Source organism: Pan paniscus, chromosome 20 (assembly GCF_029289425.2).
Source record: "Pan paniscus chromosome 20, NHGRI_mPanPan1-v2.0_pri, whole genome shotgun sequence".
NCBI lineage: Eukaryota > Metazoa > Chordata > Mammalia > Primates > Hominidae > Pan > Pan paniscus.
In genome coordinates this window covers 41,733,260-41,748,837 of record NC_073269.2, presented here as the reverse complement: position 1 = coordinate 41,748,837, position 15,578 = coordinate 41,733,260, and the positions used below count along the sequence as shown (strand labels likewise).

The following is a 15,578-nucleotide window of genomic DNA, read 5'->3' as shown; positions in this document are numbered from 1 at the left end:
TGCCTGGGCCAGGAAGGAGGGACCGGAGCAGACACCAGTGTGGAGTTGGGGGATGTTTACTGGCGTGGGGGGACCTGGGAACATCACTGTCGTTCGTACATCTCTCGTAGGATCTTCATGCTTTCTGAGTAACGAAGCTGGTTCCGATGAGAGGCCTCCTTCCACCTGGGGAGGCAGAGGGGAGACTCAGCAGTTGCAAAGGGCCCTACGAGGGGCGAGCAGGCTGGGGGACGCTCACCTCTGGCGGATGCGTTTCCAGCGCTGCATGTTGCGATAGATGAGTGTGGAGGGTGAGGGCTCGGGCTCAGAGGGCTGCGTGGACAGACAGGCCAGGTTGAGTGGCCATTCCTGAGCCCCACCGCATGTGCCCCATAACCCTGGGCCAGCCTGGCATACTCACCTCATCGTCAGGGGTGCCCTGCATCTCAGGTTGCAGTGGAGATGGGATGCGGGATCTGCAGGCATCTCCGGGTGGCCCCGGGGGTGTGGGTGGCGGCAGCTTGTACACATCATGACTCTTGCTGTTGGTTACCTCTGAGCCCTGGGGACACAAGGGCCCCATGCCAGGCCCAAGAGAGTCAAAGCAGAGGGGCTGGGAATCCACATTCATCCCTCCTGCCTTTCCCAGCAACAAATGGCATGAGGGGCTCGCTAAGGGACTCAGACAGGAGGCATGTATGAAGGGCAGACACCTCAACCAGCCAGGGGGTCAAGTCTGCCTGCCCCAGGGACCCCTGTCTTCTCCTATCCAGCCCAGAGACTCCATCTACACCTGTCAGCCCAGGGAGTCGCGTCTGCCTGCGTCAGGGAATCCTGTCTAGGGGGTCACGTCTGTGCTACCTAGGAAGCTCTGTCCATTTCTGACAGTCCTATATGTCTGAAGGGTCCTATATGTCTGTCCTGGGGACCCTTGTCTACCCCACTGGGTCAGATGGCTTATAGACTCCCATCCATTCCTGCCCAGCCCATCTGCTCCTCAAGGCCTGGTGGCCACTTCTGTCTGTACTAAGGACCCTTGTCTAGCCCCTCGGCTCTTGGGAACCCCTGATCTTGGAGGTCCACATCTAACTGTCCAGGGTAACCCTGTTCCCTGTCTCCCAGGCCAGGTGGTTATGTATGTCTTCCCTAGGGACTCTGATCCACACCCCAACCTAAGAGTGCACATCTGTGTGCCTAGCCTGATCCAGGATTCACGTGAGGGACCTGTGTCTGTCTATCCCACTAGCTTAGGGGCAGGATCCTTTGAGCCTCTCCACCCACTGCCCTGGCACCAGGCTGCTGGGCTGGGGCCCACTACCCATCCCACCTCCTCATCCTCAGGCAGCGGGGGCAGGGGTGAGCTGGGAGAGCATTCACGCTCGCGCACAGAGGGGCTGTTGCGCATCCAGGCGCGGCAGATTGGGTACAGTGGCGTGTTCTCGCTGAACTGGGCCAAGTCCACGCTCCGGTCGAACAGCTTGATCACATATGTGTCTGGGAAGGTGGGGATGGGAGGTGTGTGAGCATCCTTGCATAGCCCCTTGGCTCCTTACCGACCCTCTAGGGCCACTGCCTACTCACTGGATCGCTGCGGCCCTCCCTCAGCCAGCCCATCATCCATCTCCCTCCTCTTCTTCCTCCGCTGGTGGGGGAAGCGGGCAGATGGCCTGCGTAGGGAGAGGGAGTGTCAGGACTGGGGTAGGAGCTGGGAGCCTCTAGTCAGCTGGCTGGGACCCTGCCACCTTACCTTTTGCCAGTGGCTGCGATGGAGCAGTCCCTGTGGGGAAAGACAGTTGACCCTCAGACAAACGCCTGTGCAAAACCCTGCAGAGGGCACCCTGGGGATACTGGTATCAAACCTGAGATGCTCACATGAACCCCACTTGCCTCTTGGGCCTTTTGTCCCACCCATACCCGTGGGGGTCTAGGTGGCAACCACGAGGGGACCTAAGCTTCTCCTGCCACAGGGTCTTTGTACAGGTGGAGTGGTCAGGGCCACGATGGAGGTAGCGCTGGGCTGAGCGGTCAGGGCTTGGATAAGGAAAGAAGTTACCAACCATGAACTCTCAACTCCAAATCCAATCAGAAAAACTCACTTATTGTGGGTGTCTGAGGGTGTTTTCCCAGCTTCCTCATCCAGACGCTCCCTAGAGGCAGAAGAGATCTCTCAGCTCAGGGTTCCAGGGCCCCAGAGAAGGAAGGCACCGAGCAGCCTCCCCATTAAGCACCTTCCTCCCCAAGTCAGCCTGTGGGGTCCCACCCAATCCACCCAGGATCAGAGGGCCCAACCTGCCAGGGTGCCCGGCCCTGTGACCCCACGCTGGCCTACCTGTCCATGTGACTCTTCTCCAGCAGACACTGCAAGACAGCATCCAGTTGGTTCCGGGCTTTGGCCATCTCCAGCTCTGGGGCAAGAGAGGACCCAGCAGGAGTCAGCTCCCAGGCCCCAGCTAGGTGGGCAGCTGACTGGGCCAGAGAAGGGCATGCGTGTCCTCTGCCCCGGCCCATCTCAGAGCCAGGCCCAGGCAGCCTGAAAGGGTGCAACAGGCAGAGATGGCTGGAGTGATGCCCAGAGCTCTGAGTTCCAGAGCTGTCCCACCTGATCGCTCTGTGACAGGAGGTAAGGCCAATCACCTTACCTTATGAGCCTTTTGGGTTTTAAAAAAATGTGTTTTAATATAATATAAATTTATTACAAAAAAATTGTATAGAGATGGAGTCTTAATGATATTGACCAAGCTGGTCTTGAACTCCTAGATTCAGGTGAGCCATCTCGGCTTCCCAAAGTGCTGGGATTACAGGTGTGAGCCACTGTGCCTGTCCCAGTGGCAAGGTTTAAATATGCTATATATTACAAATAATAACCCACTGAATTATCACAATAACCCTTAGAGGTAGATGTGATTTTTTTTTTTTCTTGAAAAAGGATATCACGATGTTGTCCGGTTTTGAACTCCTGGGCTCAAGTGGTCCTGCTGTCTCAGCCTCCCAAGTAGCTGGGGCTATAGGCACATGCCATAGAGCCCAGCTCAGATAGATATGATTTTTATTCCTATTTTAAAGATGATGAAACTGAGGCACAGAGATGTTAGGCCACGTGCTCAAAGGCACACAGCAAAGAAATTGCAGAGCTGATGATTTGAACCCAGGCTGTCTGGTTCCAAAGCTGAAGTTATGAGACAGAGGCTCAACCTGAGTGCAGAATCTGGTTGAGGCAGTGGTATAATTTTATTTTAATTAATTAATGTACTTCTGTTTTGTGAGACGGAGTCTTGCTCTGTCACCCAGGCTGGAATGCAGTGGCATAATCTTGGCTCACTGCAACCTCCACCTCCCAGGTTCAAGTGATTCTCCTGCCTCAGCCTCCCAAATAGCTGGGATTACAGGCGCTCGCCACCACGCCTGGCTAATTTTTGTATTTTTAGTAGAGGTGGGGTCTTACCACGTTGACCAGGCTGGTCTCAAACTCCTGACCTCAGTGATACGCTGGCCTCAGGCTCCCAAAGTGCTTACAGGCGTGAGCCACAATGCCCGGCCAACAGTGGTATAATTTTAAATCTGAATTCAATCTGAATGAGCTGACATTTAAAAATTGGGAGATTTCTTTCTTTTCTTTTTTTTGAGACGGAGTCTTGCTCTGTCTCCCAGGCTGGAGTGCAGTGGCGTGATCTCGGCTCACTGCAACCTCTGCCTCCTGAGTACAAGTGATCCTCCTGCCTCAGCCTCCCAAAGAACTGGGACTACAGGCACGTGCCACCATGGTCAACTGATTTTTTCTATTTTTAGTACAGACAGGGTTTCACCATATTGACCAGGCTGATCTCAAACTCCTGACCTCATGATCCAACTGCCTCAGCCTCCCAAAGTGCTGGGATTACAGGCAGAAGCCACCGCACCCAGCCAAAATTGGGAGATTTCACCTAAAACATCCTGTTTGGGCTTTTTTTTCCCCCCTCAGGAAATGAGATCTAGGCCCACCTTCCTGCCCAGTTAGCCTGTGGCTGCCTCCTGTCATCACAGAACTTGAGGAAGTGATGATGTTACGCTGTCCTCCTACCTTTGAGAGGTGTTTGCTCTGCCTTTCTGACTGGTGGGAGCTCTGGCTCTAGTGCTCAGAGCCTGGAGGGGACACCTGGGAACTTGCCTGACCAGTCCAGGGACTTCCTGAGAAGCCCAGGAGACACAGGGATTCAAACATAGCTCAGAGGAGAGACAGAGTGAGGGTGGGGAAGGGAGTAGCTGAGATTGCAGCAAAGCCTTGGGCAGATGCAGAGGGTACGGATCACATCCACAACTCTCCTCAGGCCCAGCTTCTCTCCTGAACCCCCGACTTGGGCCTGAAGCCTCCCTCTCAAGGGTCGCCTCACTGTCCCCAAGTCCCTCCCTGTACCTCACCATGGATACCCCTCTCCCTCCCCTACCCAGCCCACCAACCCCATGGCCTGTCCACTAGGCCTCCCGAGTGTCTCTCCCACCCACCTCCTCCCTACTCTACCCATCCTGGTCCTGTCCTTTGCTCCCCCTGGGCTCCCTGCCTCAGTGTCCCCCTTCTGATACACCCTCCACAAGGCAGCCAGGGGAATCTTCCTGAAAAATAACAAACCTGACCCTGATCTTCCCTTGCTTGGAAACTTCCATGACTCCACAGCACCCAGGGGTGGAGTCTGCACTCCTCAGCCTGGTACTCACAGGTGTACACCTTCCCTCACCATCATTTGTGGTCACACCCACTTCTCTTTTCTTTTCTTTCTTTCTTTTCTTTTCTTTTCTTTTTTTTTTTGAGACAGGGTCTCAATCTATCACCCAGGCTGGAGTGCAGTGGTGTGATCTCAGCTCACTGCAACCTCCGCCTCCCCGGATCCAGCGATCCTCCTGCCTCAGCCTCCTGAGTAGCTGGGACTACAGGCTTGTGCCACCACACCTGGCTAATTTTTTTTGTTTGTTTGTATTTTTTATAGAGACAGCGTTTCGCCATGTTGCCCAGGCTGGTCTCAAACTCCTGACCTCAAGTGATCTGCCAGCCTCGGCCTCCCAAAGTGTTGGGATTACAGGTGTGAGCCACCGCACCCAGCCTCCCACTTTGTTTTAATAACACTTTTGCCATGGGACATCCTACATCATTTTACTATTATCTTTCTGTCTAAATTCTGCACCCCTCCCACTGCCCTTACCATGCCAGGCCTGGGATCCGGTCAGCTCCGCCCCAACCCAAAATTCTCTCCTGTTTCTAAGCTTCAGTTTCCCCATTGACCACAATTCCTATTTTCTAGGATTACTGGAATATAGTGACTGTGAGGATTAAGAGTGCCTGTACTTCAGGCTCACAGCAAGATGTGTGACTCTGATCACTGCTGGAAATGGGGAAACTGAGGGGAAGCCAAGAAAAGAGAACTTCTCGGCTGGGCGCGGGGACTCACGCCTGTAATCTCAGCACTTTGGGAGGCTAAGGCGGGAGGATCGCTTGAGACCAGGAGTTCGAGACCAGCCTGGGCAATATAGCGATACTCCGTCTCTATTTAAATATTTTAAAAATTTAAATTAAAAAAAAGAGGGAAGAAAAGGGCCCTTCTCAGAGTTACCGGCTCAGGATTCCCCATGTCTTACCACTCACGTCATTGCCTGAGCCACCCCATTCAATCTCAAAGCGACTTCAAGCGCAGACCGGGAGGGTGTGAAGGTGGCAGGCAACGCTCGCTGCCTGATACAGCGATTGTCAGGTAGGCTGCAGGGAAAAGTCGTGCAGTCCCCTTTCCGCGATACTCCCTTCCACCGGGACTCCACACCCTGTCAACCCGATGGTCCCGACAGGCCCCCGACGTCAGGGTCCTCACCTGATTTCTCCACTTTCACTTTCACAGGGAACATGGTTTGGGTCCGGGATCTGGCTAGCTGGGTCAGAGGCGCCCCAAAGGGCCTAGGGTCACAAGTCAAGGCGGGAGAAGGCGGGGACAGTTCAAAGATGAGCTTCGTGGGCCACGGGTCCTCCGCCTTTGGTTGTGTCCAGCCTGGACCGTGGCCACCACCCTTCTGTGGGCGGGCCCCTTCGGCAGTGGCTTGTTCCTATTAGTTATTGCAGCCGTCAATCTCGCATCCTGACCAATTGAGAGCTGCCTCCGTAGTCTCCCAGCTTTAGGTCCCACCCACCTGGGACTTTGCTTCCGGAAACAAACCATCTACCCCCTAGCTTCCTGGGAGGTGTAGTTCCAGCTTCCCAGACTCACCCTGAGTAACAGCGCCTGCGCCGCGCGGGGCACGGTGGGAAACAAAGGATTAGGGCATCGCGAGGGTTCCCGGGACTTGTAGTGTGAGAAGGGTTGAGCAACACCAAGTTAGCTCTTTACCGGATTTAACCAACCGTTGGGGTCCCTTCATCCCTAAGAGGAAGACTAATGTAAAATAACGTTGGGTTCCCTCTCACTGAGCACTCGCTAGGTGCCAGGTACCTGTTAATCTCTTTGCAGGTACAACTTCATTCATTTTGCAAATATTTATTAGTGTGTCGGGCACTCTTCTAGGCATTGGAGACACCTCGAGGAACAGAATAGACAAAAATCCCTGCGCTAATGGAGCTTATCTTTTAAAGGAGGGAAGATAAACAGTAAACAAGTAAATTTTAAGTGAAATGTAATAGGAGAAAGAATATGATCTGGGCGGGGCATGGTGGCTCACGCCTGTAAATCCCAGCTCTTTGGGAGGCCTAGGCAGGCAGATCACCTGCGACCAGGAGTTCGAGACCAGCCTGGCCAACATGGTGAAACCCCGTCTTTACTAAAAATACAAAAATTAGCCGGGCATGGTGGCATGCGCCTGTAATCCCAGCTACTCGAGAGGATGAGGCAGGAGAATCGCTTGAACCCGGGAGGCGGAGGTTGCAGTGAGCCGAGATCGGACCTCTGCACTCCAGCCTGGGTGACAGAGCAAGACTCCATCTAGAAAAACAAACAGACAACAACAACAAACCCCTCTCCCCCCCAAAAAAAAAACCCACAAAAAAAGTGTAGCCTGAAAGGGACATAGGAATATCAAGGTGGTGATTGAATTTTAAATAAGGTGGATGGTCAAGGAAGGATTCTCTGAGAAAGCTCTTGACTATTTTTATTTTTGCAGACAACACTTCCTTCAGAAAACGGGAAACTTCCATTTGTCACACGTCTTGGTCCAGATAAATCCCAGGAAATAGCATCGTGATCTACACTTCTGATGAGAATACTGCAGCCCACAGTAGGAAAGTTATATTTTTGAATTCACGACTACCAGTACAGGATAACAGCCCCTAGAAATGGAAGCACTAGGCCGATCCTACCCCTGCACTCCAGCCTGGGTGACAGAGCAAGACTCTGTCTCAAAAAAAAAAAAAAAAAAAAGAAAAAAGAAAAAGAAATGGAAGCACTATTCCTTTCTTAGTTTCTCATCTAATAGTTTCCTGAGCAGGAAAGTTCCTAGTTCAGAAGATTATGAGTAGTATTCACTGTAAAAAATGTACATCATGTCTAAATACTAAGCCTCGTACAAAGCTCTCAACAGATGTTTTTAAATATTAATAATCATTTATGCCTCAACCTCTAAGAGATCCCAGGAAGTCAGTATCGAAAGTTTGGGTCCTTTATTGGGGGATGTCAGCAGAGAACGTGGGACATGAAAACCAGTCTTAGGAGTTTGAGAAAGGGCTCCCAGGACAGGCTCCTCTGCTCTAAGGAGCCTGTCCTGGGAGAATGAGCAGGGCCCCAGTATGTGCAGAAGTTGTCAGGGGGTGCCCAGGGGTATGGTGAAGGAGAGGTAGTCCCCAAGGGCACCCCAGCGGGGCCGGTAGATCTGGAAGATGGTGATCCAGGAGGTGAGCACTATCACCCAGAAGAGGAAGCCCACAGCTGAGCGCCAGACATCTGTCATGGGAAACAGAAGCTGGAAGGGTTGGCCTCCGGCTGCTCTCCAGACTTCCCTAGACCAGCCTTCCCGTCTCACCCAGAGCCCCAACATTTTGGATCCTCCATTGTCCCTTCCCACCAAGATTCCCCGCTTCCCCCTCTCCCCTGCCACTGGCCTCCCTCCTCTGTGCTCTAGACTCACAGCCTTTGATTTGGCTCTGTTCTGTGTAGGCTGGGACAAGGAAGGCCTCTCGGAAGAACCAGAAGATGTTGACCAACCAGAGAAAAGGCAGGAAAGCAAACCCCCCTAGGGAGAAAGAAAAACAAACAAACAAACCCCAAAACCTCATAAGGCAAAGAAGATCTTCTCCAACTCCCACCCAGATCTATTTGGAAGAAACTCTCCCACACCCAAGTTCAAATGGAGATTTCTGTTGTCAGGGACTCAGGAATCTGGCTCTTCTTTGGGATTCAGGAATCTGATTCCTCAACCATCTCTTTCGCAGGACCCAAGAGTCCAGGCCCTCAATCCCCCTCCTCTCTTGGGATCCAGAAATTGAGGCCCCAGCTTCCTCATTCCTCAGGACCCAGGCCCTCTCCACTCAAATCCAGGAGTCGGCGTTCGCAGGTCCTTCATCTCTTAGACTTAAGAATCCAGGCCCCGAGGCCCTCTTCCCTCGGGTGCTCTAGTCCAGTCCCCTCTCTTCTCCTGGGACCCTAGCGATCTGCCTTACCCAGGTAGTACTTCCGGCACAGGTTCAATTTCTCCTCATTAGACACTCGCTCCAGGTTCATAGCTGCGCTGGGGCCGGGTCGTCCCAAAGGTCTGCGGGGCAAGACCCAAGCCTTGACCCTAAGTAACAGATGCAAGGATCACGAACAACCACGCCCCTATTAGAACAAATCAGAGATAAATGTAAAGGTCGGTTTGCTGAAAGCAGGGCATCCCCACCCCCACTAGTAAGCTGGCTGGATTAAAGAGCTCTTTATATTTACTAGGGTGGGCGAAACGACCCCCAACTCACCAGGAGAGCTCACTTCCTCCGGCTGGGGTGCCTTAGCTACTTTCAGTTATGGACGTTTGCGCGAGATGCCCCAGGTTTCCCTGGAGATTGTAGTCTTCTTTGGGCGAGGCAACACTGCACGCATGCGCTGTTAAAAGAACTCCTACCCGGGAGTCTATGGGGAGGGCGCGCGCCTCCCACGCGCAAGCGCCCTGGGGCGTTTCCGAGCGCTTGGTAAGCGCCTGGAATGGGCAACGAACTACACTTCCCAGTGCTCCTAAGCAACGGAAGTGACGTAAGAGCAGCCAGACCTGGAGGGCTTGGGTAAAAATGGCTGAATATTTAGCTTCGATATTCGGGACTGAGAAGGACAAGTGAGAACGGGCGCTGGGAGTGGACTCTCGGGGGGTTGGGGCCGGGGTACTGGGGTCCTGGGTGGTGGGGCGGTGTTTCTGGGGTGCCCAGCTTCCCCGGCCCTCGGTTCACCTTTGTCTTTGCACCTCTTCCAGGGTTAACTGCTCTTTTTACTTTAAGATCGGGGTCTGCCGGCACGGGGACCGGTGCTCCCGGCTTCACAACAAGCCGACATTCAGCCAGGTGAGACCCGGCACGGAGCCTAGGGGGTTAACGGCTCCCTGGCCCTTCCCCTTCTGGGGCCGTCGTCACCATGTCCCGCCTATTCCGGGTTCCTGAGGCCCTCCCCACCGCCCGGCTTTTTTTCTTATTGGACCTTTCTGCAGGCTCCTCCCACCGGTCTTCGTGCCGTTTTCCCGGGAACTTGGTCGCGCCCCCATGCGTACAGGCTACACACGGCGGCTGTTCATCTTTGCCAGTCCCTTCCATCCCGCTGTTCATCCTTGCCAGTCCCCTCCATCCCTTTTCTGGTTTCTTAGGGGCAAAGGATCGCCGATGCACTCATGATGCTTAGGCTGGGGTGTAAGTTTCCACCCCCAACCTTCATGCCTCACTCTCTGTTCATGCAGCCCTGCCCTCTGAGCTCAGGCCCCGCCCCTTTTAAATTCTGTGCAGACCATAGTGCTGCTCAACCTGTATCGGAATCCACAGAACACAGCCCAAACTGCAGACGGATCACACTGTGAGTAAGGGACCAGGCCTGGGGGCAAGGTGAACAGCCCCCAGTAGGCTACACTCTGATTCCACCCTGCCCGCCCCCCCACCCAGGTCATGTGAGCGACGTGGAGGTGCAGGAGCACTATGATAGCTTCTTCGAGGTGAGGGTTGGTAGGGGCAGATGGGGTTTCTTGTGGGAGCTCAGCTGAGTTCCTCCCCGTCTTCCACAGGAGGTGTTCACAGAACTGCAGGAGAAGTATGGGGAGATTGAAGAGATGAATGTGTGCGACAACCTTGGGGACCACCTCGTGGGCAATGTCTATGTCAAGGTGCTTGCTGCCCCCCACTTAGGGCCCAGAAGTGGAGGCGTTTCAATGCCTGATGGTGGCCACTGTAGGCTCTCAGCTTGAATTTCATCACTAAATCCAGTCCAGCCCCAGAGCGGCTAATGAGTCCCCTGAAGATCTCTGAGTTCTCCTGCTGACCCTGACTGACATTTCCTGCAGTTCCGGAGGGAGGAGGATGGAGAGCGGGCCGTGGCTGAACTCAATAACCGCTGGTTCAACGGGCAGGCTGTGCATGGTGAGCTGTCTCCTGTCACTGACTTCCGGGAGTCATGCTGTCGCCAGTATGAGATGGGGTATGGTAGTTCAAGGGTGGGATGGGCACTTGGAATCCCAGACTTTGAATGCGTGGTAGGGGCTGTCAGTGACAATGGCTTCCTCCATCTCTCTACCCTCTATGCAGGGAATGTACCCGAGGTGGCTTCTGCAACTTCATGCATCTGCGGCCCATTTCCCAGAACCTCCAGAGGCAGCTCTATGGGCGGGGACCCAGGCACAGGTACCTCAGGACCAGCCTGCTATGTCTCCTCATGTCCTAAGGCCCCTATATCCTCAGATGAGCCTAACCCTAAGCCCCAGTAACAACGTTCCCAAGAATCTTTTTTTTTTTTTTTTTTTTTTTGAGATGGAGCCTCACTCTGTTGCTCAGGCTGGAGTGCATTGGCACCATCTTGGTTCATGGCAACTTCCGCCTCCCGGGTTCAAGCAGTTCTCTGCCTCAGCCTCCCAAATAGCTGGGATTACAGGCACCTGCCACCATGCCCGGCTAATTTTTGTGTTTTTAGTAGAGATGGGGTTTCACTATCTTGGCCAGGCTGGTCTGAACTCCTAACCTTGTGATCCACCTGCCTCACCCTCCCAAAGTGCTGGGATTACAGGCGTGAGCCACCACTCCCAGCTGACTTTTTTGTTTTTGTTTTTGTTTTTGTTTGAGACGGAGTTTTGCTCTTCTTCTGCAGGCTGGAGTGCAAAGGCGCGGTCTTGGCTCAGTGCAACCTCTGCCTCCCAGGTTCAAGCAATTCTCCTTTCTCAGCCTCCCAAGTAGCTGGGATTATAGGCACCTGCCACCATGCCTGGCTAATTTTTTTATTTTTAGTAGAGATGGGGTTTCACCACGTTGGCCAGCCTGGTCTCGAACTCCGGACCTCAGGTAATCCACCCATCTCGGCCTCCCAAAGTGTGGGGATTAGAGGCGTAAACCACTGCGCCCGGTCATTCCCAAGACTCTTATACCCTAAGAGTAGTTCTGAGCTCCATCTGGAGACCAGTACCTAAGTCCCAATCCCCAAACCAGCCTGAACCCCTAATCCACGACCAGCCTGGATTGCCACCCCTGATACTGGCCACTGAGTTCCCCTGATACTGGCCACTGAGGTCATGTCTTAGAACTCTAGTTATTTCAGCACCCTCCTGCCTCATCCCAGAGCAGAGAGGCAGGCCTGCAGGATCTCTGCACCACTCCTCAGGGTTCTAACATAACTCTCAACACTCCTCTTCCCAGGTCGCCCCCGAGGTTCCATACTGGCCACCATCCCCGAGAGAGGAACCATCGGTGTTCCCCTGATCACCGGCATGGCCGCTTCTGAGGCCCTGGACCCCTTACCCTTCACCCCCAACAGGGACAGATGTTCCTGGCAGGACCTCTCCTCAAAGCCCCCTTCACTCTCCTGCCCCATCCTTCCCAGGCTCCCGTGCGCCATAATGTAATCTGTTCAGCATGGAGACCTTCTTCTACCGCCCCTGTCTTAATAAAGCTGCGTGTTTCACTTCGGCATCAACTTGCTTTTGCTGTGGTTTGGCATTTCCCTCCACCCACACATGTGACGAAAAGGGGAAACAAGACTGGGTCCTGGCCACAACTTCAGCTGAGGAACTTGGCACGGCCAGCTTGGGACCCAGGACCCTAACGGTACTGGTAGGGTGGGGACACCTTTGTGCTGAAAACCTTAGCACCTCCATCTGAGGCTTATTCAAGGGGGAGAGACCTGGTTGTGGCAGGTGGGAGGAGCCCTAGCCCCAAGGAGATTAGGATTCAAAGGTGAGGTGAGGTGCTGGGAGGTGGTCTCCAGCCAGTATGGGGCTGACTCCTCCGTGCCTGCCGAATTGTGATGGGAGTTAGTAATGCCTTACACTTAAACACTGAGTTTACTGTATGTGAGGTGCTATTTTCAGCACTTTAGTTTGTTTTTGTTTTTTTAAGGAGTTTCATTCTTGTTGCCCAGGCTGGAGTGCAATGGCACAATCTCAGCTCACTGCAGCCTCCACTTCCCAGGTTCAAGCAATTCTGCCTCAGCCTCCCAAGTAGCTGGGATTTACAGGCATGCGCTACCACGCCCAGCTAATTTTGTATTTTTAATAGAGACAGGGTTTCACCATGTAGGCCAGGCTGGTTTTGAACTACTGACCTCAGGTGATCCACCCACCTGGGCCTCCCAAAGTGTTGGGATTACAGGCATGAGCCACTGCGCCCGGCGGCCAGTTTTTTTTGTTTTTAGAGATGAGGTCTTGCTGTGTTGCCCAGGCTGGTCTGTAATTCATGGCTCAAGCAATCCTTCTACCTTGGCCTCCCTAGTAGCAGGGACTACAGACGTGAGCCACTGCACTTGGCAAAGTGCTTTGCTGTTTTTTTTTTTTTTTTTTTTTTGTAAAGATGGGGTTGCATTTTGTTGTCCAGGCTGATCTCTCGAACTCCTGGGCTCAAGTGATCCTCCTGTCTTGGCCTCCCAAAGTGTTGGGATTACAGGCATGAGCCACCACACCCAGCCCCTGCTTTACTTCTAATAACGGTTCTAATTCTCCACAATAACCCTATGAGACAGGTGCTATTATTGTCTTATTTTAGGGATGGAAAAGGGAGGGTGGGTGGGTGAGGAAACGGCAGAGGTGGGATATGAATTCTTGCAATCTAGATCCGCAGCCCTATTAGTCCCCTAGTGGCCTTGTGGGCTTCTCTGATAACCGGCTCAGTTGGGGGATGAGGGCTCGGGGGTAGATTCCTGGCTTCCGAAGAGGCGTGAGAATTCTGTTCCCCCACATCACCGCGTCCTTTCTTCTGCCCGATTTCCCCGGAAAGTGTAGCAGAGGCGCTGTGTTTGGAAGTCCCACTATCCCGGCCCCCCAGATGGGGCCTGGACGATGCCTCCTGACGGCCTTGTTGCTTCTGGCCCTGGCGCCACCGCCGGAAGCCTCCCAGTACTGCGGCCGCCTTGAATACTGGAACCCAGACAACAAGTGCTGCAGCAGCTGCCTGCAACGCTTCGGGCCGCCCCCCTGCCCGGGTGAGAATCCGAGACCGAGCCTTGCTTGGGCGGAGCTTGCAGGTGATAGGGAGCGGGGAAGGGGCGAGGTCTGTGGGCTACGGGCTAGAGAGGCTTGCTTAGGGGTCTAAGCGGTGGGCCTTATGCAGATCAGACAGGGATGGCAGGCAGAGCCTGTGCAGACAGTGCGGGCTACCGTAGGGCAACAGCGAAGGGATATGGCTGGAGAGGCGGGATAGGGGCCGCGTGGAAAGGGTGGGCTTTATGTAGAGAAGCCGGGAGTGGGCGGAGCTTCGTGCAGAACAGGCTGGAGGGGGGTGAAAAGGCGAGCCCGGAGAAAAGTGACAAGACCGGGGCACACGCTAATAGGCTGGAAGCGTCCTGGAGGGGCGGGGCACGCTGGGATAGGGCGAAGGGAGTGGGCGTTGCCCGCGCAGGGGCGGGCTAGGCGGCCGCACTGGAGCGCAGCTTTCCCGCTAGACTATGAGTTCCGGGAAAACTGCGGACTCAATGACCACGGCGATTTCGTAACGCCCCCGTTCCGAGAGTGTTCTTCTGGGCAGTGCAACCCCGACGGCGCGGAGCTATGTAGCCCCTGCGGCGGCGGAGCCGTGACCCCTACTCCCGCCGCGGGCGGGGGCAGAACCCCGTGGCGCTGCAGAGAGGTGCAGATGGGACTCCCGGCCGGGCAAGGGCGTGCTGGAGGTGGGGGGCCTAGATGTAGGGAGCCGGCGTAGCCCCACGTAAGGGGTGGGGCCGTGGTTTCAGGAGGTGGCTGGCCTGCAGGGGTCGGGAGGTCCTAGGTTAAGGTAGTTGGGCCTTGCGGGGCCCAACTACCTTATCAGATACCGTATCAGATGGGATGTGGCCCCATTAAAGGATATAAAGTTGGGAGGTTTGGGAGCGGGCAGGAGTGGAGTGTGGCCTCCAGCTTTACTCCAACCCCTTATCCCCAGAGGCCGGTCCCTGCCAAGGGGCACTGCCCCCTCACACCTGGAAACCCAGGCGCCCCTAGCTCCCAGGAGCGCAGCTCACCAGCAAGTTCCATTGCCTGGAGGACCCCTGAGCCTGTCCCTCAGCAGGCCTGGCCGAATTTCCTTCCGCTCGTGGTGCTGGTCGTGCTCCTGACCTTGGCGGTGATAGCGATCCTCCTGTTTATTCTGCTCTGGCATCTCTGCCGGCCCAAGGAGAAAGCCGACCCCTATCCCTATCCTGGCTTGGTCTGCGGAGTCCCCAACACCCACACCCCTTCCTCCTCGCATCTGTCCTCCCCAGGCGCCCTGGAGACAGGGGACACATGGAAGGAGGCCTCACTACTTCCACTCCTGAGCAGGGGTTAGTCCTGGAGGAGCGCCGGGGCAGGGAAGGTGGACTGGACGCCTGCTCTTCCGCGCCTTTACCCTTCCCCTTTCTTCCAGAACTGTCCAGTCTGGCGTCACAACCCCTGTCTCGCCTCCTGGATGAGCTGGAGGTGCTGGAAGAGCTGATTGTACTGCTGGACCCTGAGCCTGGGCCAGGTGGGGGTATGGCCCATGGCACTACTCGACACCTGGCCGCAAGATATGGGCTGCCTGCTGCCTGGTCCACCTTTGCCTATTCGCTGAGGCCAAGTCGCTCGCCGCTGCGGGCTCTGATTGAGATGGTGGTGGCAAGGGAGCCCTCTGCCTCCCTGGGCCAGCTTGGCACACACCTCGCCCAGCTAGGGCGGGCAGATGCATTGCGGGTGCTGTCCAAGCTTGGCTCATCTGGAGTTTGCTGGGCTTAACACCCAATAAAGAACTTTGCTGACTACTAAGCCCAGTATACAATTAGCACTGAAGTACTTCTTGAAGTACAATCCTAATTGGGCAAAGACCCAACAGATAGCCTCACTGCTCTTCGCCCTAGAAGGGCTTATTCCAACATACACACAGGGCCACATGTGGGAGGGCTGACCCTAGGTGCCTCTGGGCCACTAGAATCCCCTCTGGGAAACAACCCTGCTACAGACACTTGCTGTGTTGTGTTGTTCTGAAGCCGTAACAGACCCCATGACTGACTTCTAATTCTGAATGATGG

General features: G+C 54.7%; 4 protein-coding genes across 37 annotated transcripts; 2 read left to right on the top strand and 2 right to left on the bottom strand.

The window, feature by feature from the left end:
• Nucleotides 1–40: 40 nt before the first annotated feature.
• On the bottom strand, nucleotides 41–6,019 carry LIN37 (lin-37 DREAM MuvB core complex component). 2 transcript variants are annotated; one of them, XM_003816117.4, is made up of 9 exons: nucleotides 5,811–6,019; nucleotides 2,309–2,384; nucleotides 2,076–2,126; nucleotides 1,727–1,756; nucleotides 1,561–1,646; nucleotides 1,307–1,473; nucleotides 401–541; nucleotides 239–312; nucleotides 41–165 (listed from the first exon to the last, which is right to left on the bottom strand). In XM_003816117.4, exons 1-9 carry the CDS (start codon nucleotides 5,842–5,844, stop codon nucleotides 84–86), a joined length of 741 nt encoding a protein of 246 aa, XP_003816165.1. In that variant the 5' UTR covers nucleotides 5,845–6,019; the 3' UTR covers nucleotides 41–83. The 2 variants fall into 2 exon arrangements, with proteins under 2 accessions (XP_003816165.1, XP_008967412.1); XM_008969164.5 differs by lacking the exon at nucleotides 5,811–6,019 and adding an exon at nucleotides 5,584–5,722.
• A 1,548-nt stretch (nucleotides 6,020–7,567) lies between these two features.
• PSENEN (presenilin enhancer, gamma-secretase subunit) lies at nucleotides 7,568–9,006 on the bottom strand. Of its 2 annotated transcripts, XM_063599562.1 has the most exons (5): nucleotides 8,870–9,006; nucleotides 8,579–8,735; nucleotides 8,047–8,151; nucleotides 7,700–7,862; nucleotides 7,568–7,658 (listed from the first exon to the last, which is right to left on the bottom strand). In XM_063599562.1, the coding sequence occupies exons 2-4, from the start codon at nucleotides 8,637–8,639 to the stop codon at nucleotides 7,723–7,725; spliced, it is 306 nt and encodes a 101-aa protein (XP_063455632.1). In that variant the 5' UTR covers nucleotides 8,640–8,735; nucleotides 8,870–9,006; the 3' UTR covers nucleotides 7,568–7,658; nucleotides 7,700–7,722. The 2 variants fall into 2 exon arrangements, with proteins under 2 accessions (XP_063455632.1, XP_003816213.1); XM_003816165.4 differs by having other exon boundaries at nucleotides 7,568–7,862.
• An 82-nt stretch (nucleotides 9,007–9,088) lies between these two features.
• U2AF1L4 (U2 small nuclear RNA auxiliary factor 1 like 4) lies at nucleotides 9,089–12,037 on the top strand. 25 transcript variants are annotated; one of them, XR_008622010.1, is made up of 10 exons: nucleotides 9,089–9,222; nucleotides 9,358–9,445; nucleotides 9,878–9,944; nucleotides 10,031–10,080; nucleotides 10,150–10,248; nucleotides 10,426–10,501; nucleotides 10,667–10,762; nucleotides 11,223–11,272; nucleotides 11,360–11,413; nucleotides 11,765–11,840. XR_008622010.1 is itself a non-coding variant. In XM_055103037.2 (10 exons), the coding sequence occupies exons 1-10, from the start codon at nucleotides 9,179–9,181 to the stop codon at nucleotides 11,825–11,827; spliced, it is 684 nt and encodes a 227-aa protein (XP_054959012.1). In that variant the 5' UTR covers nucleotides 9,089–9,178; the 3' UTR covers nucleotides 11,828–12,037. The 25 variants fall into 25 exon arrangements, 24 of the variants coding, with proteins under 24 accessions (XP_054959012.1, XP_054959008.1, XP_054959007.1 ...); XM_055103037.2 differs by having other exon boundaries at nucleotides 11,363–11,413; nucleotides 11,765–12,037; XM_055103033.2 differs by having other exon boundaries at nucleotides 10,426–10,559; nucleotides 11,363–11,413; nucleotides 11,765–12,037.
• Nucleotides 11,981–15,311, top strand: IGFLR1 (IGF like family receptor 1). Of its 8 annotated transcripts, none has more exons than XM_063599557.1 (5): nucleotides 11,981–12,172; nucleotides 13,337–13,583; nucleotides 14,001–14,185; nucleotides 14,477–14,855; nucleotides 14,939–15,311. In XM_063599557.1, the coding sequence occupies exons 1-5, from the start codon at nucleotides 11,981–11,983 to the stop codon at nucleotides 15,283–15,285; spliced, it is 1,350 nt and encodes a 449-aa protein (XP_063455627.1). In that variant the 3' UTR covers nucleotides 15,286–15,311. The 8 variants fall into 8 exon arrangements, with proteins under 8 accessions (XP_063455627.1, XP_063455626.1, XP_034801649.1 ...); XM_063599556.1 differs by having other exon boundaries at nucleotides 11,981–12,178; XM_034945758.2 differs by having other exon boundaries at nucleotides 11,981–12,178; nucleotides 13,337–13,541; nucleotides 14,796–14,855; nucleotides 14,939–15,077.
• Nucleotides 15,312–15,578: the final 267 nt, after the last annotated feature.

Excerpts from the sequence above, each read along its gene's own strand:
- LIN37 (XM_003816117.4), bottom strand. The coding sequence starts at position 5,844 with ATGTTCCCTGTGAAAGTGAAAGTGGAGAAATCAG. Across the intron at positions 2,385-5,810 it reads AGTGAAAGTGGAGAAATCAG|AGCTGGAGATGGCCAAAGCC; the intron begins GTGAGGACCCTG and ends CTCTTGCCCCAG. Across the intron at positions 2,127-2,308 it reads GAGAAGAGTCACATGGACAG|GGAGCGTCTGGATGAGGAAG; the intron begins GTAGGCCAGCGT and ends TTCTGCCTCTAG.
- PSENEN (XM_003816165.4), bottom strand. The coding sequence starts at position 8,639 with ATGAACCTGGAGCGAGTGTCTAATGAGGAGAAATTGAACCTGTGCCGG. Across the intron at positions 8,152-8,578 it reads GTGCCGGAAGTACTACCTGG|GGGGGTTTGCTTTCCTGCCT; the intron begins GTAAGGCAGATC and ends CTTTCTCCCTAG. Across the intron at positions 7,863-8,046 it reads ACAGAGCCAAATCAAAGGCT|ATGTCTGGCGCTCAGCTGTG; the intron begins GTGAGTCTAGAG and ends TTCCCATGACAG.
- U2AF1L4 (XM_055103031.2), top strand. The coding sequence starts at position 9,179 with ATGGCTGAATATTTAGCTTCGATATTCGGGACTGAGAAGGACAA. Across the intron at positions 9,945-10,030 it reads AACTGCAGACGGATCACACT|GTCATGTGAGCGACGTGGAG; the intron begins GTGAGTAAGGGA and ends CCCCCCACCCAG. Across the intron at positions 10,249-10,425 it reads TGGGCAATGTCTATGTCAAG|TTCCGGAGGGAGGAGGATGG; the intron begins GTGCTTGCTGCC and ends CATTTCCTGCAG.
- IGFLR1 (XM_063599556.1), top strand. The coding sequence starts at position 11,981 with ATGGAGACCTTCTTCTACCGCCCCTGTCTTAATAAAGCTGCGTGTTTC. Across the intron at positions 12,179-13,336 it reads CCAGGACCCTAACGGTACTG|TGTAGCAGAGGCGCTGTGTT; the intron begins GTAGGGTGGGGA and ends TTCCCCGGAAAG. Across the intron at positions 14,856-14,938 it reads ACTTCCACTCCTGAGCAGGG|AACTGTCCAGTCTGGCGTCA; the intron begins GTTAGTCCTGGA and ends CCTTTCTTCCAG.